At 39.9% G+C, this 25,894-nt stretch overlaps 2 protein-coding genes and 1 pseudogene across 2 annotated transcripts; all 3 read left to right on the top strand.

Moving 5' to 3' along the window:
- The first annotated feature begins 5,266 nt into the window (after positions 1–5,266).
- PHAX (phosphorylated adaptor for RNA export) lies at positions 5,267–14,861 on the top strand. Its single transcript, XM_004008664.4, has 5 exons — positions 5,267–5,383; positions 7,032–7,645; positions 8,669–8,789; positions 10,113–10,196; positions 13,608–14,861. Exons 1-5 carry the CDS (start codon positions 5,288–5,290, stop codon positions 13,875–13,877), a joined length of 1,185 nt encoding a protein of 394 aa, XP_004008713.1. The 5' UTR covers positions 5,267–5,287; the 3' UTR covers positions 13,878–14,861.
- A 1,214-nt stretch (positions 14,862–16,075) lies between these two features.
- On the top strand, positions 16,076–21,394 carry SPMIP10 (sperm microtubule inner protein 10). The gene is made up of 3 exons (XM_004008663.4): positions 16,076–16,161; positions 16,715–16,823; positions 21,185–21,394. Exons 1-3 carry the CDS (start codon positions 16,076–16,078, stop codon positions 21,392–21,394), a joined length of 405 nt encoding a protein of 134 aa, XP_004008712.1.
- A 2,299-nt stretch (positions 21,395–23,693) lies between these two features.
- Positions 23,694–24,141, top strand: LOC114114925 (large ribosomal subunit protein uL24-like; annotated as a pseudogene).
- Positions 24,142–25,894: the final 1,753 nt, after the last annotated feature.

Genomic DNA, 25,894 nt, shown 5'->3' with positions numbered 1-25,894 from the left:
AGGGATGCGAAGAGCGCCTGCGGCCCGAGGAACAACTGAAGCGGGGCCCCGCCTCCCACCCGGAGGAGCCCATTGGGTAGGCCCGGCCCCGCCCTCGAGCACGCCCCCCGCCGTCGCCCTGCTTAGCTGGATCTTGCGCGGGAGCCGGGAGCTGCGGCCTGGAGGTCAACCCGGGCCTGGAAAACAATGAGGGTGAAACCCGGAGGAAGTGAGCAGGCTACTGCCATCTAGTGAAAGACGGCGGGAACAGCGGCACCAGCTAGGAACTTTTTCCAGCAAAAGATTGGCTCTAAAATACAGTGCGAGAAGTCCTCTCAGGCGGTAATGTGCATGTGATCTCACCTAGCTATAGTGTTAAATGCACATTGTGATTCTGTAGGTCTGGACTGGGGTCTAAGAGTCGGTATTTTTAACCAATTCTGGTGGAAAGGAGAGGATTGTTTCCGCCCCTTTGTTACTTTACAAATTACAGTTTTCTAATTAATGAAAAATGGTAAATTGTGGTTCAGTTCAGTTCAGTCGCTCAGTCGTGTCCAATTCTTTGCAACCCCAGGAATCGCAGCACGCCAGGCCTCCCTGTCCATCACCAACTCCCGGAGTTCACTCAGACTCACGTCCATCGAGTCAGTGATGCCATCCAGCCATCGCATCCTCTGTCGGGCCCTTCTCCTCCTGCCCCCAATCCTTCCCAGCATCAGAGTCTTTTCCAATGAGTCAACTCTTCGCATGAGGTGTCCAAAGTACTGGAGCTTCAGCTTTAGCATCATTCCTTCTAAAGAAATCCCAGGGTTGATCTCCTTCAGAATGGACTGGTTGGATCTCCTTGCAGTCCAAGGGACTCTCAAGAGTCTTCTCCAACACCACAGTTCAAAAGCATCAATTCTTCAGTGCTCAGCCTTCTTCACAGTCCAACTCTCACACCCATACATGACCACAGGAAAAACCATAGCCTTGACTAGATGGACCTTAGTCAGCAAAGTAACGTCTCTGCTTTTGAATATGCTGTCTAAGTTGGTCATAACTTTTCTTCCGAGTAAGCGTCTTTTAATTTCATGGCTGCAGTCACCATCTGCAGTGATTTTGGAGCCCAAAAAAATAGTCTGACACTGTTTCCACTGTTTTCCCATCTATTTCCCAAAATTGTGGTAGCTCCCTCCAAATATTCTGTGTGGGTATATTCTTGCTTTTGAAGAACAAAGATAGTTTTGATCAATTTCCTTTTTTCTCCATTTCTTCTCTCTTCCTGCAATATTCTTGCCATCCCCACCATCCCATCTGCCACCCATGATAACACAATAACTAGGCCTATCCTATTTAAGGAAAATGGCAACAACTCAATCAGCATGATTTGGGCAGAAGTTTTAAATATACACATACTCTCAAATCCTTGCATAAATAAGGTGATTCCAAACCTACTTTCCCAAAATATTACTTCTCCGTACTTGCCTTGTGGCCTTCCACATGGCAAGCAGACAGTTGAGAGTCACATGTTTCTTTACAAAGCCTGTGTTTTCCTCTCATGGTGCCTTTGCCCTACTGTTCCCTCCACCTGTAAAACCTTTCCTTCCATCTCTGCATTCAAGCTTTATCTATTCGACCCTTAGAACATAAATGGTTTCAACAAATCATGTTGAAATAGGCACGTATCAAGCATCTACCAGAAACTGTGGTAAGTGCTGGATATCTGAATGGTGTTTCCACTTGAAAATGTTACACTTTTCCCCCATTAAGGCAAGGACCGCCTCTGACTCATCCTTGCATGACTCCACAATTCCCAGCATCCTACCAGGCTCACATTCATTTACATCATTGGGAAAAAAATGAACCTATAAACACACCTCAGCAGTACTAAGCAAGGATACCCCGTTCAGCATTGGTAATCTGTATCAACAACCCAACTACTTCTGTCCATCCACTCCTAGGACTGATGCACTAATTTCCTTCATTTCAATTCTCAGACATTTTAATAGAGAATTTAATTCTCCTCGCTTTCTGGCTGCCAGTAAGATTCTTTGTACATGTATCCCAACATCACATCCTTCCATTCTTTTCCCCTCCATTTGGTTCAAAAAATGAGAAGACATTTACAAATGCACTAAATTTTAGAAGCCACACATGACGCTCTCAAGGAATGTTAACTTCCGTCTCTTCACTAAGTCAAAAAGAGAGGTTCATGGTGGTCTCCCTCTAAACAAGTTTTGGGACGATAGACACTAGCAACTGTCTATATGGAAAACAGGGATTACATCTCTCTTTCACCTTCTTTTTTCAAAACTTATTTAGCCTGTCAATAGGAGGTCAGGAAAAATCACCAACAATGAATTTTGATGGGGCAAAGCGGGAAAATATAGAATTAAATGAATCCTGTGAAGGCACATTTCACACTTGAAAAAGAATTAAATGGATTGTACATGAAAGCATATATAAAAACTGCAAAGCCCTACAGAAATTCAAATGTCAGGATACCTTGAACTTATTTTGTATTAAAACTGGAGGAGTTAGTAGATGGCAAATTCTACTTTTCAAATGACTTATCAAAGGCCTCAGAGAGTGGTTAAAGCAAAGACTCTGGAGTCACAGCGTAAGTACAAATGACCTGTGCTTGGGAAATCCTCTGTGAATAATAGCTGTCTTTATTCTTCAAAGATAGTTGGCCAGAAGGCAGAGTGATATGAACATGCATGTTTGCCCCAAGGCAGTGGTAAATTGGAGAAATCACCACCAACCAGAATATAATTTCAGTATCTGATTTTTCAGAACATGAGTGAGTGGCACTTACTATTGCTCTGGGCATACTCAGATTAATCAAGCTCACCAAAATATCAAAATATGCTGTTGCAACTAACATGCTGGCTTATTATTTAATGGGGAAAATTATTTTCAGAAAGGACCAACCATTCATGTGCCCTAAATACTGCGTTCTCTCCCAGGATACATTCTACCTATCCAGTGGTTTAATGAGCCCAGTGTCAGAAGAAGAGTTATTGATTAATAATATTTGATTCCAGCATTCAATGGTATCAGGCTACTACAGTCTCTCAAATGTCCAAATTAACCTATAGATTCAATGCAATCCCAATCAAAATACTAGAATTGGCAAGTATATTTTAAAGTTTAAATGGAAAGGCAAATGAGCTAGAATAGTCAAAACAGTTTTAAGGAAGAAAAAAAAAAAAAGAACAAATTTACATTACCTGATTTTAACAATTATTTTAACAATTTTACAATTGTTATAAAGCTACAATAATCAAGAAAATGTCACACTGGTATAAAGACAGACATAAAGATCAATGGATCAGAAATAGGGTACTCAAAAATAAACTTTCACATGTATAGTCAATTTTCAATGAAGGTGTCAAAGAAATCAAAAGAGAAAGAATAGTTTTTTCAACAAAGATGCTATATTATTTGGATATTCAGGTGCAAAAAAAAAGAAAGAAACTTGACTTCTACTTCATGCTATATATAATTAAGTTAATATGAACCATAGACTTACAAGTAAGAACTAAAACTCTAAAACATCAGTGGAAAACATTGGAGAAAATCTTCAGTGTGAGGGGCTGTCCTATGCATTATATGATATTTAGCTGCATCCCATACCACACAGTATAATGTTAATAACAGCAAGAAAATGTACTCCTACCTCACACTACACACAAGAACCCATTCAGGGGAACTGTAATTCTATGCAAAAGAAGTAAAATATCAGTTGTCTAAGAGGAGACCTTAGACAACCTAATAGACCTATTAGGAGACCTGGAGTCAGAACTACTACTACTACTACTACTACTACTACTAAGTCACTTTAGTCGTGTCCGACTCTGTGCAACCCCAGAGATGGCAGCCCACCAGGCTCCCCTGTCCCTGGGATTCTCCAGGCAAGAACACTGGAGTGGGGTGCCATTTCCTTCTCCAGGAGTCAGGACAGATGTCTGCAATAGCTTAGCTATGTAATCTCCCTTCAGTTACCAAAATAAAATGGGCCCAAGTGACTTCTAAGTTCCTTTATAGGTACTAAATTCATATTTCAAAAATATAAATTCATTTTTTCCCATACAGTCTATACTAAGGAAATAATAAAACAAGTCTGTAAAAAGACATGTTCACTGCAAAACTGGCTACACTTTAAATGTACACTATCAGAAACTAAATAAATGATGCTACCTCCATGCAGTGGAAAAACTGGGAAGTCATTAAAAAGGAGCTAGATCTTTATATTTTGGTCTAGAAAAGCATCCTGGATAAACAGCTATATTGTTTCTTTTTGAAAGGAGATTACAGAATAGTAAAAAAGTACAAACAATAAGATCCCCTTTATGCCGAAATGGCAACCCACTCCAGTATTCTTGCCTGGAAAATCCCATGGTGGAGGATCCTGGTAGGCTAAAATCCATGGTGTTGCAAAGAGTCGGACACGAGTGAGCGACTTCACTTCACTTTTGCCGAAAAAAATTCAATTAATATTTCTTCACCATGTTTACATACAAGAAATCACTGGACTGGGCACCGGCAGAAAAAAATGAATAAAATAGACATTTTGGTGGGGAATTCAGACAAAAAAATTAAACACATAGGCATATGACTATTGAAGCCATGAAGGAATAAAAAGGGTGCGAGAGTGACTGTAAAGAAAGGACCCTGTTTTAGTGAGAGTGCTTGAAGAAGACCTTTGTGGGAAGGGCACATTTAATCAGAATTCTGAATCATGTGAGAGCATAATCTCCGGAAGAACGGGGTGTGGGGTACTGGAGGGTCTGCAGGCCGAGGGAACAGTAACTGCAGCGCCCTTGGGCCGGGAAAGGACCAAGGGTGCCTGAGGAACAACGTGAGAGGCGCCAGCGTGGCTGGAGAGCAGGAGAGGGGACCCCAGCCTGAAGCACACACCTCCAGCTCTGTCAGCTGTGCTGAGGTCTGAGCCGGGCGGAGACTTCACGTTCCGTCTGGAAGGCTCCCCAGGAAGCTCCTTGCAGTGGATCACACAGGAGCAAGACTAGATGCAGAAAGGCCGGCCTGGAGCATCCAGGCGAGGACTGTGAGACCGAGGGAGGAATCCCTCACGGCTGCCATGCGTGCACATCTTTAGGTTTGAAGAGAGCAGGTCAGAAGCGAAGGCGCCAGGGTGTTGAGGCAGCACAAGGGAGCAGTTTGCAATGATGACGCAACATCAGCGAGTCTCGACTCAGGCGGCCCGGGCGAGAGAGGCCCCCTCGCGGGGGCGCCCGAGCACCCACCGCCCGCCGCCCCGCCGGAAGTGCCCTCCCGGCCCGCCGCGCCGCGCCGGGGGAAGATGGCGCAGGAGGCCGGCGACATGGACGATGGGCAGGTTTCCGACTCGGATTCCGACATGACGGTGGCACCCAGCGACAGGCCGCTGCCGGTGCCGGTGAGTGCGGAGGGCAGGCGGGTGACTCGGGGCCGGGAGCGCGGGGCCCAGGCGTCCTCCTGTCGGGCGCGCGGAGCCCGGCAGGCGGCGGGGAGACGGCGGGCCCTACGAACCTGGCCTGGCATTTAGCTGCGAGGCGGGGTGCGCGAGGCGTGCGGCTTCCCGGAGGCGGGCGTGCGGTCGTCTTTCCCGCCTCCCGTGCTCCTCTCCTTGTTTTCTAAACCTACGGAATTCCCCACTGGGCGTCGCTGGGTTCTCCCCGAAGGGCAAATTCTCCCGAACATGTAGAACGTGGGGACGTCGGCCCACCACCAGCCTGTGGCGCTCATTTGCGCCCCGAGGAGAAAGGGAGTGAGGATCGAGAATGAAGTTCATCTCTTGCTCAGGGGCCTGTTCTTCCATATTCCCATGGAACCTAGCTTCGTCGTGCCCTAATGTGCCGCTGGGTTTTATGTTAGCTTCCCAGGTTTCTAAACAGGCGTTTATCTTGGCCGCCCTACTAAGTAGCAAGCTGTTTTGAGAAGGCTTTAGTGCCGGGCTGCCCGCGTTGGAATTCCAGAGCCGCCACTGTGTGTTCGGTGACAAGGTATTCAGCCTGTGCCCCATCTTTAGAGTGGGAATAATAGTACCACAGTGATAGGTGGCTGTAAGGATTCGGTGGAGCCTAAATGGTGGCTGACAAGTGCTAGTGCCGTTATTGTTTCCAGATACGGAGACTGCTAGATTTAAAATACCCCTCCCCAATTTCTAGCACGGATTAGGAGCTCAACAAATACTTTGATGTTTAGTTGAAAAAGCAAAGGTGATTCCTTTTGCATAGAAGCATCTTGGGAAATCGGTACCAAGATATTTTGTTCTTCAATCTTTTTCAATTTTCCTTAGATTGACTCCTGACTTAGTAAACGTAATGCCATGGACTCTGCGGTTTTACAAGTAATTTGTCAGGGATGCTTACACATAGGACTTCACTCTCTAGTCTAAAAGGAACATAGTCCCAAAACCTTATAAAGGTAGTTGATATATCCACATACATGACAGGCACCTTTGGAAAAGAGGAAAACAAGTTCTAACTGCCTGTAACAATTGTTCAACATGTGATTTTCAAACGTTCTGACAACTGAAAAGATTGAAAATCTTCTGAAAGTGAGAATTAAGAGCTTTGATAATTTTCTGGAAAGCTGTTTTAGCACTAAGTGCTGCATTAGCTATATAGAAATAAGAATTTGTGGCTTTAAAAATGGAAATTCCAGGGAGTTCCCTGGTGGTCTAGTGGTTAATATTGGCCACATCGACCTTGGGGGCTCAGATTCAATTCCTGGTTAGGGAGTAATCTTTGGAAGATCTCTGAAACCAGTTCAGTCCCTTACATGGATTTCTCTCTCTCTCTCTCTCTCCCCTTTTTTTTTTTTTGGCTGCTTGCAGGATACCCGAGTGACACAGGCTAACACTCACAGGGATCCTCAAGTGGCCAAAAAGGAAGTTCCATGTAAACCTTTAGAAATTCAGGCACCGAATTGGTTTCAGAGATCTTCAAAGATCACTGCTGCTTTAAAATGGTTCAGCTGAATCCCTAATTTTTTTTTAAATAGCACAGGGTGTGTGGGTAATGTCTTTTGTGGAGTTGATTGTGATTTTCCTTCACTTGCAGAAAGCGCTAGGTGGGGACTGTGCACTGCGGCCCTTCCAGAGTACTGCAACAGTGTGTGCCCCGGCATCCCATTATCGGACTGTTAAAAGTGTGGATTCAAGTGAAGAGAGCTTTTCAGATTCAGATGATGATAGCTCTGTCTGGAAACGCAAGCGACAGAAATGTTTTAACACCCCTCCCAAACCAGAGCCTTTTCAGTTTGACCAGAGCAGCCAGAAACCACCTATAGCTGGAAGGAAGAAGGTGAACAACATATGGAGTGCTGTGCTGCAAGAACAGAACCAAGACGCAGTGGCCACTGAACTTGGTATCTTGGGAATGGAGGGCACTATTGACAGAAGCCGACAGTCTGAGACCTACAATTATTTACTTGCTAAGAAACTTAAAAGAGAATCTCAAGAACATACAAAAGAATTAGACAAAGAGCTAGAAGAATATATGCATGGTGGCAAAAAAATGGGACCAAAGGAGGAGGAAAATGGGCAAGGTCATCCCAAAAGGAAACGACCTGTCAAAGAGAGAGTAGGAGACAGACTAGAAATGAACTATAAAGGCCGCTATGAGATCACAGAGGATGATTCTCAGGAGAGGGTGGCTGATGAAATTTCTTTCAGGTGAGCATTTAAATATTTCTACAAGTGGACACTTGACCAATTGTCTTCCATTTATAAGATATACCATAGATCCCAAATACATTGATGGTGGTGTTCCTTTCTGAGATTTTTAAATCCAAGGCAAGAACTGGGCTTATGTGGTTATATGAATATGAATATGGTTGGCTGTTCTTAAATTTGGGCAGACCTGATAGAATAATTTTGTAGATTTTTGTGAACTTTGAGCCTCTCTTTCTATTGAGGGCTATAGAACTCCTCAGATAAAAAGATCCTTTTAAATCATGTGGGTTTCTTGGAGTGTTTTTTTTGTTTTTACAACTTTATTGAGGCTTATTATACATGTAATAAAATTTGTCCTCTTTAAGTTTGACCTTTTTTTGGTAAATTTATCGATTGTACAACCATAAAGCACTTTTAAAACATTTCCATCACCCAGTAAGATCCCTCATGCCATATGCCCATTTAAAGTTAGTTCCTATTCCCATTCCCAGGTAACTAATCATTCTATTGCTGTCAATTTGCATTTTTTGGAAATTTCATGTTAATAGAATCGCAATATGTAGTCTTTTGTGCCTGACTGTTTTCACATAGTGCAGTGTTTTTGAAATTCGTCCATGTTACAGCAGTCATTAACAGCTTATATATTTACACACACATTTGTATTGGCTATTACACTTTTTGGCGATTATGAATAATTCTGTTATGAGCTTCCATGTACACATCTTTGGACACATATTTTCATTTATTTTGGATAGGAGTAGAGTTGTTTGATGTATGGTGAATTTACATTTCATGTGTTTTTAACATGAAATTTTTTTTAAGTTGAAATTTTGTTTACATTTTATTAGCTCTAAATCACTAGTAAACAGTTTCACAAGTTTGAAAACATGTTTGGTTCAAAGGTAATATAACTAGAATGGGATGTTAATTCTATCTGAGAACTAAATTGGAGACAAAGGTAGATTTTCTCAACTTTATGCAACAAATAAAGAGGTTGATATTACTTCATTTGTTCCTTATCAGGTTGCAGGAACCAAAGAAAGATTTGATAGCCCGAGTAGTGAGAATAATTGGGAACAAAAAGGCAATTGAACTTCTGATGGAAACTGCTGAAGTTGAACAAAACGGTGGTCTTTTTATAATGGTAAGTCTAATAAAATGCCCTTGTCTCTGATTGTTGGTTCTCTTATTTATGGATTATAACCAGTGTGTTTCAGACTTTTAAAAACCTTCATTAATAATGAAAATTGAATTTAAACATTCAGTATGGTCACTTTTTACAATTAGTACTTTTCTTATTAAAAATATATCTAAATTGTAGCTTGTTAGTGTGTAGTCCACAACAAATCTCTAACAGGCTTCATTAAGGGAGGGGCTGAATTAAGAAAAAAGTCAGGGCAAAGGACCTGGAAGCTCAAATTTAGTGAGTATGGGTTTTGGAGTTTGGGGTTTCTTGTTTTGAATTTTGGATGTGCAACATACTAGATGTGACATTTGGCTAAATTATTTGACTTTGGAGACCTCAGTCTCAGCTATAAAATGGGATTAATCTTCTAATGTAAGGATTAAATAAGATAATGCATGTATAATGCTGATCATAGTGCCCAAAACTCAGTTAGTGGTGAAGAGAAGTGTTATTTTTGGTTCATTTAATTCGTACATTCTTGGAAACTGGTGGTGGGGGGGCGGGGGCAAAAAAAAATCTTGTTATGTGTAAGCACAGATAAAGTATGAGTATTAAAATTTCCTGGGTGGTAGGGGTGAATAGGGAACAAAATGTCTTAAGAGGCTTCTGGGGTTGATGAAGGGGGAAAAAAATAATGGTTAAAAAGCACTTTATTGTCCCAGAATGACTGATAGAGCAATTCTCTTGCTGGGGCCGGATCACAAGCAGTAGCGGTTTATGCCGCAGAATGAGTGGTCTTGCAGATCTCTTTCAATTGAGCTTTCACCACAGGGTGAGGATGAAGGTCGAATGGTGTCCTTCTTATTTGTTCCTCATGAATTTGAGTAATAACATCACAAGAGACTCCATCAATATTATGCTGTGGAAATGGAGAGAAAAGTAACCAATTAAAGTGATAGCACTGGATGACGAAACAGCCTGTGAACATAGATTATAGAAGTTAACAACAAACTATGATGATCATGAGTGTAGTGGTGCCCCCTGTCTGTGTCGTAGTTTAAGGCACTGTTTAGACTCAGGAAGCTTATGCTACAATAGGGGGTGGGAAGGAAGCGGTCTAAAGAATAAATGTAGTATCTTCCAAGGATGCTAGAAAGTGTTACCTGCTATGAGAAAAGAAATAGAGCAAATGGGAAGTCTGGAGAGGTGAGAAGGACACTGCAGTTTAACGGAATAGCATAGTAAATCTTAATAATTGCTCCTTAGGAATGTCTCTGAAAGTTGCTCTGACCATTCATGGTAAGAGTCTACACAGGATAATTTTTCTGTTCGTTTTTATAGAATGGTAGTCGAAGAAGAACACCAGGTGGAGTTTTCCTGAATCTCCTGAAAAACACACCTAGTATCAGTGAGGAACAAATTAAGGTAAAAATGATAATGTCCTTGACTTTTAAGATCAATCATAATTTGACTGCCACTCAGCCTCTAGCTTCATTTTCTATTGATCTCTATTACCTGCTCTGCCTTACGTTGACTGATTTTTTTTTAGTTGCTCTTTTCAAGTAAAACTTGAACCTCTTATAAAGCTCTGCCTCCTCTTTTTCTCCCCTTTCAGAGAGAAAGTCATGATTTCCTTTTATGGATATTTTTCCTGGTGTCTTAGCATGTAATTATTTTTTTCTACTCTTCTATAACTTGGCTTTCGGAATCTTAAGGCTTCCCTGGTGGCTTAGACAGTAAAGAATCTGCCCTGCAATGCGGGAAACTTGGGTTCAATCCCCGGGTCAGGAAGATCCCCTGGAGAAGGGAATGGCAGTATTCTTGCCTGGAGAATCCCATGGACAGAGGAGCCTGGCAGGCTATAGTCCATGCAGTCACAAAGAGTCAGACATGACTGAGCAACTAACACACACATAACTTGGCTTTCGAGATCTTAGTTCCTTGACCAGGGATCACGCCTAGGCCCTCTGCCCTGGAAGCATGGAGTCCTAACCACTGGATCACCAGGGAATTCCCTCTATAACTTTTTATTAATGAAAAATTTCAAATGTGCAGAATAGATGAAAAAATAACAGCATGTATACCAATGTATCCTTTACCTAGTTTTAGGGGTAGTTAATATTTTGACTTTTTTTTTTTTCTTCTGTACCATTGAGAAATAAGACACAAACATCACGACATTCAGCCCTAATTATTTTAACTAGAATCTCACAATAGTAAGGACAATATCCTCCATAACCACACCTAAGAGAAATAAAAATGATGATTTCATAGCATCATCCCATTATCTTTGTAGAACTTATTCTGGTTTAATGAATTGTCCCAAGAATGTATTTTCTAGCTTTTTTCCTCCCCAAACCAGGACCCTGTCTAATAGATCTCCACATCCTTTTTGTTATATCTCTTTTGATCTTTTTAATCGTGCATTTTCCTCTAGGCTGTAGACCTTTTGATGGGTCCAAGGTTGCTCTTACAGAGGGTACCACATTCTGGTGAATGTCCGCTGGTGCATTTGTTTTGTTTCTCTATCTCCTGTATTTCTGATGAACAGGAAGCTGGGCACTTTAGCATTCTTAATCATTTTTGTATTACTAGAATGTCATTTGGAAAAAAACTGTGTGGGTTTTTCATAGCTCAGAATTTGGTATCTTTTAATTTGTTAATTAAGGAACATGACGGCATTCAGCACATCTGATCAAAATAAAAAACTGGCTTCTTAGGAAGGAGGTGGTACTCGTGCAACACAGCTGCAGGATTTGAGAAATGTTGTGTTCTCTCTATTATACCAGTGGGTGATAAAGGTCATAGGAATGTGCTTTAACTGTTTTAATGTAAGGCTGATGGTGACACAAAATTAAAAGCCTTTTCTCTTGAGCTGATGCTCCATGTGAGCATATTTTGCATTTGCTCAGGTGTTTTTTTTTTTTCCCTCACTATTCACTTTTGGTCATTTTTTAAAAAATATGTTACTGAAATTCCTACAAGAAATGTTCCCGTTGTTGCACATTTGGAATCTGTATTCCTTAAGTGCTTTTTTCCCTCATTGGACAGTTATTTTGATAACGTGAATTTGTAATGAAGTGGATTTCCTTGGGAACACAACTTCTGAGTGATAGAACAGAGCTTATATTAATACCTTAATGTTCTCCCTCCTCCCCTAATATTACCCCTGGCCAGAAATGTGTACTTAGAAGGAACATTCTTCTCAGGTTTTGTTTGATGGCAAAATGTCACTCTTTTGAAAGATACAGTATGATGTGATGAAAAGGATTCTCTAAGATTCAAAGTCTAGGTTTTAATCTTAATTTTGCCATTTAGCAATTGTAGACTGTGAGAAGATTGCTTACTGTCTCCCCCAGCCTTGATTTTTTCATCTATAAAGTGAGGACTGTAATATGTGCGCTGCCTGTTTAATATTACTATAAAAGAGTTAAATGAAATGATATCTAACAAAGCTTTTTCTTGATAACTAAATCTGGACAAACAATTTCCAGAAGCAGGAGAGGAGAACATTTATTTCCTGTGAGGCTGGCACTAAGGCCAATATTTACAGGACTTACTCTTGACAGCCTGTCATTGGGTGTCACCCTGCTCTGCAGATGGAAGCAAGAAAAGGACAGGTCTGAGATCACACAGGACTCTGCCTTCAGACCCATGTTGTTTCCGCTGAATCACTGGTCTTTGAAATTCAGTTCTTCTAACTTGTTGTGGAGAAGGGAATTTAATGTGTGTAGATTTTTATCCTAAACTGTCAGAAACATTGCGTTATAATAAACAGTGGAAACATTTTTAATAGTATCCAATAATAGGGGAATGTTTACTTATAAGGACATTCTTAAAACAACTATTGTGTAGCCTCTATTTTTGTGAAGCAATTCTAAGAAAATTAGAAAATAAAATAATAGCTGAAAGGCAGAGTACAGATTTTTAAAGAAAAAGAGTCATGGGATAATAGATTGGTAGTTAAAACACCAAAATGTTACCAGTGCTTTGGTCTGTTGTGAGGGGTTAGAAATGTTTTGGCTTTTAAGATTTTTTTTTCTGTTTTTTCCAAATTTTCTGTTGTACATGGATTGACTACCTTTGTTACTAGAAAGAAAAATCAGAAGGTAGATATAATTTTATTGCAGGTAATTTCATATTTCATTCAAACAATGGTGTTATAATTTTTCTTTCAGTCCCTCTTATTGTCACTCTTTAGTCACTGTTATTAACAATCACAGTCTGTAGAGTTTGGAAGCCAGAACTGAACTGAGTGGGCTTGTTTTCAACTTTTTCTCATTTGATTTTATTTTAGTAAGTGGCCTTATTATTTTTCTTGTACAGAATACAAAGTTTGTGGAGATAAAAAGAGTAAGAATAGTTAGAGGTTAATTTGCTGTATTTTTTTAAAGTCCAGCTATAACGATCGCCCTCTTAAAGTAGTATGCACTAGGTTCTTAACTTGTGGATGGGAGAAGAAAAATTTCTCTCAGATTATCTATTTTCTGCATTTGTTGTAACACATTAACAATATGATAAAAAGACATTTCTTTAGGCCATTCCCGGGTTTGTTTTATTTAAGGATATAACCCATGGGAATGACATTTCCTCTTTAATAAGGTTTACTGTATTTGGAGGGAAAGGGGGGACTTCATAATGTAATTTAGTATTGCCAAGCGTTGTACTAGTTAGAATTGTTTTTATCAAGATGTTTGGATGGGTTTTCAGTAGACACTTGAAAAAATTGTGAATTTTCGCACTGTTGTGAAGGCAACATAATAGGGGGTTTAAGGATATGGTAGTTTTAATAAATAGTATTTGTTCTTGTTTATTAAAATTGTTCCTTTATTGTAGGACATTTTCTACCTTGAAAATCAAAAGGAATATGAAAATAAAAAAGCTGCTAGAAAGAGAAGAATGCAAGTGATGGGGAAAAAGATGAAACAAGCCATTAAAAACCTAAATTTTCAAGAAGATGATGATACATCACGAGAGACTTTTGCAAGTGACACTAATGAGGCCCTGGCCTCTCTTGATGAATCACAGGAAGGACATGGAGAAACGAAGTTGGATGCAGAGGAAGCCATTGAGGTTGATCATTCTCACGATTTGGACATGTTTTAGTACATTTTGAGGAATAAACCTTTCTAAGATAACATTGTAATAAACCATTTCTACTGAGATTATTTTACTTTGCACTGATAAACACAAAAATCTGGAGAGAACTGTTACCTTGTTTTAAATAAAATTGAATATGTGGGAGATGAATGTGATAAGAACATTTACAACTTTCTCATGTCTGACAAAGTATTTAAAAGTATATAGTGGAAGATTTAATTTCTTAATCTGTTGCATGTGCTAATTATTACTAGTTGATAATCAATTTTGTCCAGGTTATTATAACATGCCGTTCAAAAGTTTTTCTGATTTATCTTTGCAATGAACTATGATTGGTTTCAAAACATTCCATTAGAAGATCCTATTAAGACATAAATTGTTAAGCTATTACAAATGCATTCAAATTTAGTTTTTCTGTGTTTTAAGAACTCTTAGGCTTTTAATGATAGAAACTAAAAATAGGTTTATACTAGTGGCTCTTCCCACTTATGTGTGTGTTCCGAAGTAAATAAACATCAGAAGCTTTTCAAAGAAGTATCGGTTCATAACTTTAACTTTGTTTTTGACTTACTAGTTACTTTGGTCATATCTTTAAATACTGAATGTAATCCATATGTGCATAATTACAATGACATTTAAGAAATTCCCAGTGGGCCTGCCTAAGACAGTTTTACCTTATGTTAAGGAAGTTAGGTATTAAAAATGTTTCTTCTGCATGATGTTTAAAATTATTCATTTTTATTTAAGAAAATAAAGGTAGTTTACTTAAGGTGTCCCCAAGAGTTGACCACAGTTTACAGAGTAAGCAAAAATATGTAGGAAGCAGTTATTATCTATTCTTTGCAATAATGTACTTGAAGTCTTTCAGTAATTTTTGAAACACATAAATCATTGAAGTTGGATCTAAGCAGGGAAGGAAGAGGAAAATGGTTATTGGTTACATTTTATTCATAAAGAATGCAGAAATAAAATTGGAATTCTGGAAATCAATGAGATTCGAGTGATTTTATTTTTTAATCTCAAATTTTCTTTCATAAAATTGCCATAACCAAGGAAAGAAGCATTTTAAATAGGTAAGTATTTAAATATTGTCCCTAAAGTTTTTTTTAACCTTTTATTTATTTGAAGAACTTTTTTCTAATTGAAATACAATTGACTTACAGTATGAAATTAGTTTCAAGTGTACAGCATAGTGGTTCAGTATTTTTATGCGTTGTAAAATGATTACCACCGTTCCTGGGATTACTTTGTGTGAGGTGATTTTAAAGGTCTGGTATATTAGTAAGATAACAGTCAGAAATCTAAATGTCATGTATCCTTGTAAATACTACTGATTTTTCTAGTGAAAGTTAAAACAGTTTTTGAAGAATGTCTCAGGCTACTTCATCTTTAGTGGATGGCTCATTTCTCCCCCACCCTGCTTCCTAGCTTGTTTTCATTTTCTTAACATTTGTAAACTACAGATTTCTGGATTGTATTACATCCTAATGGTATAGAAACCAGTGCTTCAGTTTTTAAGGTTTAAAGTTTTGTTTATTAACATTACTCTTCTCTAAACCTTTCTGATTATCCAGATCTAGGAATGTCTGTACAAACTCTTGCTAGAAATATATTCCCTTAATACTGTCACCATACCAGCGTACATTACAGTCATTCTCCCTGCTCAGCCGAACATTCTATTTGCTGGCTAGTAGGATTAACAGTAATAGCCCTCTGTGTCTCTGGCTTAGTAATTTAGGTGCTCATCCTCACTCATAACCTTTATTAGAATGAGTTTATTTTTTTACCTAAAATGCTCTGTGATTGAATTCAAAACCTAGGAGATAAAATGGGTTGGATTGGTTTGGGTTAAGGCAAGTTTGATTTACACTCAAAATAGTGGCATATAAATAATGGTATCTAAATAATGGCAAAACAGAAATGGGACATATCAGCTATGTGCAATATATAAAGAGGAAAATATGCAGTGATTATTTGTGAGTAATAATTGCTTAGTCCACTATATTTCCTAGTATCTTTGTCAAAGTTGTATTTAAAAAACATTGAAAATGGCTCTAAGCCCCACATTCTTAATTAACTGCTGAAGCAATTGCTATGGGTTGCTATGAAGTTAGCAAAACATTGTTACATCTGAGGCAGTACTGTCATCATAATTAGTAGACTAGTGAAGTTCTAGATGAGAATTCCTGTCACTACTGGCAGTGATGGCTTCAGGCAAAGACACTTGTCCAATCCTACCTAAACTCGCCAACAACTGTTCTGATGAGAATTCAGATAAGCTTGCTAATAAGTGAGGACTTAAGGGTTTGGGGATTTCCCGTGGTTTTGTTTGTTTTCAGTCTGGGAGTTAACATTCATGGGGATGCCAATTACGTGCTTCCCCTTGGTATCTATATAGAAAACTTTATGTTCCAGAACAAAACCGTGTGTGCTAGAGAAAGCAAGACTGTCCTGAGTGTAGAGCATGTACTAAATTCAGAAGCTAAATTAGTTACTGATTTTTGTGACTGGCCAGAGATTCCTTTAGCCAGTGCATAGGCCTGAGCTAAATCATGGTGTGCTGTTTTTCCCCTTAAAATAAGGCCAAAATGAACATGAGCAAATTGTAAAGGACAGCATGCAGTTAGAGTAATGATATCCAGAGTGGACTCGGTGACACTTGGGGATTTAATGGGTCTGGTATCTACTGTTAATAGGTGAGTCTCAAAGCAGTGGCAGCTCTGTCCTGCAGATGCGGGGGTCCAAACCTCACAGACACAACTGCTTCCATTCCCTCAAATGATGCTAAAACAATTGTATTTAGTTCACAAGATACCCTTTCTTCTTGCTTGCTTCATCTTCAGGTGTTGTGAGATTCATTTGCCACGGTTTTCCTTAAAGCAAGGGATGATCCCAAGACATTATGTAATGCCTTGGAAGCAGGACATGAAATTCAGGAATGTGAATCTGAAGGTATTTTCCTATAAATATTCATAATTAAAAAAAAAAACTATAGTATATAGTATATCTGTGAATAAGCATACAAGTCTATGTTTTGACATTTATTTTTCATTTTTTCAGCTTTATTGAGGGACAATAGACAAATATGATTGTGTATATTTAAAGTATACAACATGGGATTTCCCTGGTAGTCTAGTGGTTGAGACTCATGCTTCCACCGCAAGAGGCACAGGTTTGATCTCTGGTTGGGGAAGTTCCTCATGCTGTGTGGTGTGGCCAAATAAAACTACAGAAAATTGTGAATCACTGTGTTGTACAGCAGAAACTTACATAATATTGTACATCAACTATACCTCAACAAAAAAATTTGAGGGCAACTCGGGGAAATATTTATAGCATATACAGCAAAGGGCTAGTTTATTAAAAAATCTTTAAAAATAGGAGCTTCCCTCTAGTGCTTAGGAATCTGCCTGCCTATGAATGGGACACAGGTTGGATCACTGGTCCAAGATGATTCCGTATGCCATGGAGCAGCTCAGCCCACTCACCTAGAGCCTGTACTCTGCAACGAGAGAAGCCGCCACAATAAGTCCACACACTGTAACTGGAGAAAGTCCACATGAGCGAGGAAGACCCAGTGCTGCCAAAAATAAATAAAATTTTTAGGTGTACAGCCTGATGCTTTGTACATCACCAAGATCAAGCTAATTAACACATTCATCATCTCTCATAGTTAACTTTTTTCCTTGTAGGAAGAATGCCTCAAATCTACTCTCAGCAGCTCTCAAGTATACAGTACCATTTTACTAACTATAGTCACTGTGTTGGGCATTAGACTCTTAGAACTTACTCTTCCTAAAACTGAAAGTCTGTACCCTTTGTGTCATTTCTTCCTCTTCCCAGGCCTTGACAACCACCATTCTAACAAAAGTTGTTTGGAGCACCTGCCACCTAAACTTGCAAACAAAAGTTGAACAGCAATATCTTACTCAAATATCCCAATTATAAACTTAAAATAGATAAACCAAAAGATATCAGAAATACATGTCTATATTTTCTCTACATAATGCCAACTCACAGTTATTAAGTTCATCAGTCGTAGGCACCATTAATTTTAAGGCTGTAGTACAGAGTATGTACTTTTTTATTAAAGTATATTTCATTTTCAATGCATTAATTTCTGTACAGCAAGGTGATTCAGTTATATATGTATATAAATATACACATATTCTTTTTTATATTCCTTTCCATTACTGGTTTATTACAGGAGATTGAATATATTTCTCGGTGCCATACAGTAGCACCTTGTTTATCCATTCTATATACAATAGTGCCGGGGTCCAGCCCCGGTGGATCCAGGGAATTCGAAGGGTGGACGTCGTTGGCAAGGGAAGACTTATTGATTGATATAAGATTAGATTAAGAATAGTGTAGTAGGAAAATTAAGTGGAGAAAGAAGGCTGAATAACTTGGATTACATTGAAGACCAATAAATTCCTGACAAGAAACTTGCACCATCTACGTTGGGCCACCAGCGCTCGCTTGAATATCTAAGGGTGCCTCGCCTTAGGCTCCCTTTCGCGCGGGTCTTAACAGCCAGAGCAAGTAAGTAGACTTGGCGAGCCTCCACGCCCCAGATGGGAATTCAGCCTGAAATTAAAGTAAAGAGGAAAAGGAAAAAGAGAGAGAGAGACGCGGGGGAAACCAGTCCAGTGACTGGCTCCGTCCTCTATTGTTCAGAAGGCCTTTTATACTTTTGATAAAACATGGAGATCAATGGGTAACACAAAGTAATGCAGCGTTAGCAGTCCAGACTCTTATCAAAACCAGGCTTTTCTCTCTGCATACCTAATTGTATAAACAAGTCTTAGGTAATTTACATTATCTTCCAGCCAAAAGGGCCAATTAACATTTTACAGCCTTTTTTCTGATAAGGGTTTTGTCAACCAGAAGACTTATTTGTGTTGATCTTCCCAAAGTCTGGTACCATTCTCAGAAAGCACTAAATAAAGTTACATTCTTACATAGCAAGGACGCAAGAGGAGTGCAGTGATATATAACAAAAGAAGTAATTAACTCAAAAGTCTAGTGTTGCTAACATCAAAACTACTATATATTTTTTTCCATATCCTGTTTACATTGATTAACATCCTCCCAGGTTCCTAAAAGATAAAGAATATGGAGGCCTGGCAGCAGTCATTGAGTCAACAGTGAAAACCCTCTACCAATATAATTTTTAACTCTTTAGAAAAGGCTCTGCATCTTTAAGATGCTTTTAAGCTTTGTGCCTCTCGCAGTTGGGGGGCTGTAAGCAATTCACAAGCAGTAAGAGGTCTGGGGAACCTGTTAGGCAATCTAGAGAGCTATCAGAGGGGGTTTAACTGAAACATCCCTTTCAAATGCAGAAGACTAAAGCCCCAAGTTGACTTTTTTCCAGAGAATATCAGAAGAGTGGAAAAGCAGAGTACAAAGGCTGGCAGATTTTTGGTTTGGGGGGTACATGCTCAGGAAATGCCAGGGGGAACTCCTGAAGTCTGATCACGTCCTTGCGTATGTCAGCTTCCTCCCTCATGACCTTGTCATGGGTGGGATTCCTCACGCTGGCTCCCGGCACAATAGTTTGCATCTGATAACCCCAAACTCCCAATCCAACTCTCCCCTACTTCTCCTCCCCCTTGGCAACCACAAGTCTGTTCTTTGCAGAGAGTGTTTTTACAGCTGTACTGCATACTCAGGTTGAAAGCTATGCGAACAGGTTGGCTAGATTTATAGACAAGACTCCGTGTTCACTCAGTGCTTCTATTCAGTACTCAGCAGTTTCAAAACATTTTCCAAATTCAGATTGACCATTCACTTGTGAAAAGGTAAGTTGTTTCTTTAAAAGAGAATACAATATTCTGTAATAATCAGACAACAAGAAGTTTCAAGTTATGATTCCTAGGAAGAAATGTATGTATGTAACTAATTTCCACATTTCTAATCAATAAGCAATTAATGTTGAATGAGAATATACTTTACCCAAATAGATGATGTTATAAAATATGAATATTATATATAAAACATTTCCAGTATTCTTGACCTTACTCTTTAGAGCTATAATTCAGCATAAATTTTTCATTGTTATTTCACTTCTGCAATTTAGTTGACAGTGTTCCTAACAGTTTTTAAAATGTAATTAACAACTGGTATATGGAGCATCTGGAGAAGGCAATGGCACCCCACTCCAGTATTCTTGCCTGAAAAATACCATGGATGGAGGAGTCTGGTGGGCTGCAGTCCATGGGGTCGCTAAGAGTTGGACACGACTGAGCGACTTCACTTTCACTTTTCACTTTCATGCATTGGAGAAGGAAATGACAACCCACTCCAGTGTTCTTGCCTGGAGAATTCCAGGGACGGGGGAGCCTGGTGGGCTGCCGTCTATGGGGTCACACGCAGTCGGACACAACTGAAGTAACAGCATATGGAGCATCTATCCTACAGAGTAAAAGTGAAACCTAAACGAGAATTAAAATGAAGTGAAAGTGCTCTGAGTAAATGCTAGCTTTTCTTTTCTTCCATTGTACGATTTTTCCTATAGGAGATGAAATAGCTATTTAACAACATAAAAACAAGAGCACTGTATAGGAGAGAGGGGGCTGCACCCCAAGACCGGGCCAGACTGCTATTCAGCAATATCAGAGAATCAGATATAGATGTACAGTTCAGGTAATAACCTCTTACTACAGATAATAAGTAACTATTGTCTATCCAACAGCAGTTGCAGCAGCCTCCGCATCCTCTATAGCTTATTTTACTTTGTTTACTTTGTTTAGTTGCTCAGTGATGTCCAACTCTTTGTGATCCCATGGACAGTAGCCCACCAGGCTCCTCTGTGCAAGGGATTTCCCAGGCAAGAATACCTGAGTGAGTTGCCATTTCCTTCTCAGGGATCTTCCTGACATAGGGATTGAACCTGCACTGGCTGGCAGATTCTTTACTATTGAGCCACCAGGGAAGCCCTAAAAAGAGCTTTGAAAGTCAGCAAAAGATTTTGCATTCACATACAATGTTTTATTCAGCACTCAAAGAATTGTTTAACAATTCCCATTTTATATTTGAGAAAACTGAGCTCCACAGTACATAAAGGACACAAGTGGTGAAGAGAAAGGTCAGTGATCTGACTCCAAGTTTAGAGTCTGCAGCCCACACCACTGGCTCTTCCTGTTAGATGGAAGACACCAGTTAGCACTGCTTTTTTAAAAAAGGATTATTGCTCTGCCCACTAGAGATTCCTTCTTGACAGTAACAGAAAAACTACTGGGCAACTTCCAACTTAATATAATAAAGTGATTTTTGGTGTAATATACAGCAGATTATTTTCTTCCTCTTAGCACGCAGAAGCATGTGGGATCCATGCTGGCCCTATGGAAGACTCTCTGTTTCTGGATCACAGTGAAAGGCTTTGCCATGGGGAAGATCGTAAAGTTGTCTTGAAGAAAGGCCCCCCAGAAATAAAAATTGCGGATATGCCTCTGCATTCACCTCTCTCCAAGTACCAAAGCACTGTGATTTCCCATGGCTTCAGGAGGCGACTCATCTGATCAAAGAATAAAATAATCAAGTAGTTCAGTCTCTCCCTCTCTCTCTTCCATAAATATTTCACCTACAGGTTTAATTTATTCAAAGGCTATAAGGCAACTGCATATTTTTGTATATTATTATAGCTTAGAAAGAAAATAGTCTCTGAGAACACCAGGAGCAAGGAAAACTGTCTCACTGAAATTAATTTCAGAGTAAGTAGTTAAGAAACAGTACACTGATCCAGTCCCACCATCTATCTTCACCACACTCCTCTACCTTTTTCTCCTCCTCATTTCATCCTTATTATTCACCTCTTCCAAAACTCACTGTCAGGTAAACCAAACTGAGATAGAGTTGGAGGATGTAGGATTATTTTTGCTACTTTTCTGATTACCCCAACACCTTTCTTTCTGCCTCCCTCACCAACACACATACCCCTAAGGCTATCAGAGACTGGTAACTAACCAATATGGTTATTAGAAGTGTTTGATAGACAACTTTATGATGCATCATATAATTTTAGCTGAGATATACTTTCCATATTGGCTCAGTGTATTCAAGTATCAGTATCCTACAGCAAAGAATTGATTCACAGAACTTAAGAAATAAGAATGACTATGAGCTTCCCTGGTGGCTCAGAGGTTAAAGCATCTGCCTGCAATGCGGGAGACCTGGGTTTGATCCCTGGGTCGGGAAGACACCCTAGAGAAGGCAATGGCAACCCACTCCAGTACTCTTGCCTGGAGAATCCCATGGGCAGAGGAGCCTGGTGGGCTACAGTCCACAGGGTTGCAAAGAGTCGGACACGACTGAGCAACTTCACTTTCATTTGTAAAAATTATGCACTGCTCTGGAAGACAGTATAGTGGTTTCTCAAACAATTACCCACAGAATTACCTTATGATCCAGCAATTTCAATTCTAGGCATATGTCCCAAAGAATTAAAAGCAGTGACTTGAACAAATATTTGTACACTAATGTTCACAGCAGCACTATTCATCATAGCCAATAGGTAGAAACAAATGTCCATCAACATTTGTTGGGGAGGAAAAAATTTTCCTCTATTCTTCTAGGTTCTTCTGGTGGGTTTAAGAATTGAATTGACATGAGACAGATTAACAGGAGAAAATCAAACAAACGTTAAATAACGTGTACGTGGGAGAGACCCAGGAAAACTGAATAACTCACCAAAATGACTGAAACCCTCACTTTATATATCATCTTCCGCTAAAGACAGAAGAGGATTTGAGAATAGTGGTCTGGGCTTCAAAGAAGAGGAAGGCAATTGACACACGGAGATGGAAAAGCAAACGCTCTGCAAATGTTTGTTGGGCCATGCAGAAACAATATGACACAGAGGAGACAGAGATCTTGAGCGTTTCCCCCACCATACTTTGCTCATGTTTTTGCAGACATCTCTGGTGATATAGCTGTATTCTTGTAATAAGGCTTCTATCTAAATTCCTTTAGGCACTTTAGGGTACCTGGCTCAGTGACAGTCTCATCACCTGACGGTATCAATTATTCTGTTCTACTTAATTTTCTCTCATTTTGTGTGACCTTCTAAGTTACATCCTAGTAAGGGATTCTCTTTCAGATTATTCCTCATCTAATTTCACTCTCTTAAATGTAAACTCTAATTTCAGGGACTTCCAGGGACTTCCCTGATGGCCAAGTGAGGGTCCCTTGGTTCAGTCCCTGGTTAGCGAACTAGATCCCATAAGCTGCAACTAAGAGCCCATATGCCTCAACAAAAAGCGTGGCTCAGCTAAGTACATAAACATGCTTTAAAAGACTCCCCATTCCACTGTGGTTCAATTTAAAATTGAATTTCTCCCAAAGAGAGCAGATTATCATGCTGCGTCTTGGCCCAGGTGGGTTAATCCCCGTGACTGGTAAATCTCTGAGATTTCCAGGATCGAAAATGCCAAGGGATACATTTCACACATATTGAGAATATAGGTGATCGTATTCGACCATCACTAATTAGCTTCCAGCAGGCTAAAGGGCCGCCAAGAGCAGGTGAGCGGGTGTGTCCCACACAGGGATGTCTGGCAGAGAAGGTGAGCAGTGGCTGGAACAGAGCCAGCACTACACTCCCCGAGCTCTGTGCACCTCAGTGCACCACTGGGGCCCTGGCAACACAGGGGCCAGTTCCAAAATCTTCACTACGACTTCTCCGGTTTTTCACGTGATTGATTACTGAAAGCCTGACTGTCAGAAAGCATCTTTCTTCTTTTAAGAATGTGGCCGAAAAAAAAAAAAAAAAAAAAGAATGTGGCCGAAACAGTGACCACCGCTGAAGCACCAGCAGCCAAAATGAAGTTCAATTCTTTTGTGGCTTCTCATCAAAGCAAGAACCAGAAAAGTCACGTCAGTGCACTTCCCCGCGTTCACAGGAAGATTATGTCTTCCCCTCTTTCCAAAAGAGCTGAGACGGAAGAGCAGTATTCGATCCGTGCTTGTCTGAAAGGATGAGAAAGTTCAGATTTTGCGAGGGCCCTGCAAAGAGCAGCAAACTGGCAACACAGCCCGAGCTTATGGGAAGAAGTCTGTCACCTACACTGAGAGCAGCGAGAGGAAGCTAAGGGCACAACCGTCCACGTAGGCATTCAGCCCGGCAAGGTGCTTGTCACTAGACAAAAACCGGACAAAGACTGAAAACGATCCCAAATCTCGCCAAGTAGGAAAAGCAAGGGGCAGACAGAAGGAAGAAACAACTGAGAAAACACAAGGATCATTAGCAACTTTCGTTAAAAACTGTTAAAATGGGACCGCCCTGGTGGTCCAGTGGTGAGGAGTCTGCACCTCCACCGTAGGGGTGCAGGTTTGATCCCTGGTTGCACATGCTGCTCAAAAACAAACAAACAAACAAAACTGTTAAAATGAAAAAAAGGAGAATGTGGCAAAATATGTAGGATAGAAGGCTGGATAAAAAGTCAGGATGTATCAACTTGTGTGGATAAGATAAATGCCTATGACCCGATAACAGTGCTGGAAGCCAGAGCATCAGAATGTTTACAATATTAGTTCCGAAAGGTGGAGCTGTGATTCTTATTTACATCCTCATATCTTTGTAAATTATCTGCAGCAAACACTGCTGTATTTTACCTTTGCAGACACTGCTCCACACATGTGGAAGGTGCTCCTTTCTATTCTGCTGTCAAGAGTTTCATATTCAACAACTCTTCTAGAAACCTAGTTCATATTCTTTTTTCTCCAATACCAATTCTCTCCACTTCAACCTTTTCCAAGTTGGTTTTCTGCCTAAGCCTTCTGCTTCTTGACCAGAAGAGGTCTCTGCTGTGTTGCTCAAAAAAAAAAAAAAAAAAAAAGCTTTTTTTTTTTTTTTTTTAATGTTTTGTTGGTTTGCACTTTTTTAATAAGGGAAATCTTTGTCATTGCCTGTTAGAAGTATTGTGATACTATAGAAATCAGAGGTAGAAATTCTCCAATGCTTCTATAACTAACAAATTTTCAGATAGAGCATTTTATTCACAAAGGGGAGCTTAAACCCTCTGGGTCTACCCCTCAGTGCTTTGCAGTGAAATTACACCTAATACGTAAAAATTTGAAAACTGAAAAAAAAAAAAAGAAAGAAACTAAGGGATAACACATTTAGAGATAAAAACATGTCTTTTTCTAGGGACAAATGAAAAACCATCAGTAAAGTGATTCTTTGGAATTCAAGGAAGGCCTCGGAGGCCAATTTTTTTCTACAGACAAGAGGCAGGCAGAGGACATGTTGTGGGGAGTCTGTTCCAGGAAGGCCCGTAGGGTTCTGCTCAGATATAGACCAAAATCAGCAAAGCAAAGCAAAAACACATGGGGTGAAGTCCAAGGGACAATGAGCACTAATTTCCAAAAGTCCTCTTTCAGTGAAGTCACACAAGATATATTTAATTACCCCTAGCAATGAGCTGTGACAACTCTGTTCTTTTTCTGATCAGGAAAATTAACTTGTGCATTCTTTGGTCTTTTCTGGGGATTTGAGAGAATATCTTGCGAGTACAGCAAGGTTCATTTTCATTTTAGGAGCCAGGCTTCAGCAATACGTGAACCGTGAACTCCCTGATGTTCAAGCTGGTTTTAGAAAAGGCAGAGGAACCAGAGATCAAATTGCCAACATCCGCTGGATCATGGAAAAAGCAAGAGAGTTCCAGAAAAACATCTATTTCTGCTTTATTGACTATGCCAAAGCCTTTGACTGTGTGGATCATAATAAACTGTGGAAAGTTCTTCAAGAGATGGGAATACCAGACCACCTAACCTGCCTCTTGAGAAATCTGTATGCAGGTCAGGAAGCAACAGTTAGAACTGGCCATGAAACAACAGACTGGTTCCAAATAGGAAAAGGAGTACGTCAAGGCTGTATATTGTCACCCTGCTCATTTAACTTATATGCAGAGTACATCATGAGAAACGCTGGACTGGAAGAAACACAAGCTGGAATCAAGGTTGCCAGGAGAAATACCAATAATCTCAGATATGCAGATGACACCACCCTTATGGCAGAAAGT

This window comes from Ovis aries, chromosome 5, assembly GCF_016772045.2.
Source record: "Ovis aries strain OAR_USU_Benz2616 breed Rambouillet chromosome 5, ARS-UI_Ramb_v3.0, whole genome shotgun sequence".
Taxonomy (NCBI): Eukaryota; Metazoa; Chordata; class Mammalia; order Artiodactyla; family Bovidae; genus Ovis; species Ovis aries.
The sequence above is the reverse complement of the archived record's forward strand: the minus strand, read 5'-3'. Positions and strand labels throughout refer to the sequence as shown.

What these genes read in the sequence shown, in the direction of transcription:
- PHAX (XM_004008664.4), top strand. Translation starts at nt 5,288, where the DNA reads ATGGCGCAGGAGGCCGGCGACATGGACGATGGGCAGGTTTCCGACTCG. An exon ending in ACGGTGGTCTTTTTATAATG is followed by an intron (nt 8,790 to 10,112) that starts GTAAGTCTAATA and finishes TCGTTTTTATAG; the next exon opens with AATGGTAGTCGAAGAAGAAC. An exon ending in TCAGTGAGGAACAAATTAAG is followed by an intron (nt 10,197 to 13,607) that starts GTAAAAATGATA and finishes CCTTTATTGTAG; the next exon opens with GACATTTTCTACCTTGAAAA.
- SPMIP10 (XM_004008663.4), top strand. Translation starts at nt 16,076, where the DNA reads ATGGCTTCAGGCAAAGACACTTGTCCAATCCTACCTAAACTCGCCAAC. An exon ending in TCAGATAAGCTTGCTAATAA is followed by an intron (nt 16,162 to 16,714) that starts GTGAGGACTTAA and finishes CTTCATCTTCAG; the next exon opens with GTGTTGTGAGATTCATTTGC. An exon ending in TCAGGAATGTGAATCTGAAG is followed by an intron (nt 16,824 to 21,184) that starts GTATTTTCCTAT and finishes TCTTCCTCTTAG; the next exon opens with CACGCAGAAGCATGTGGGAT.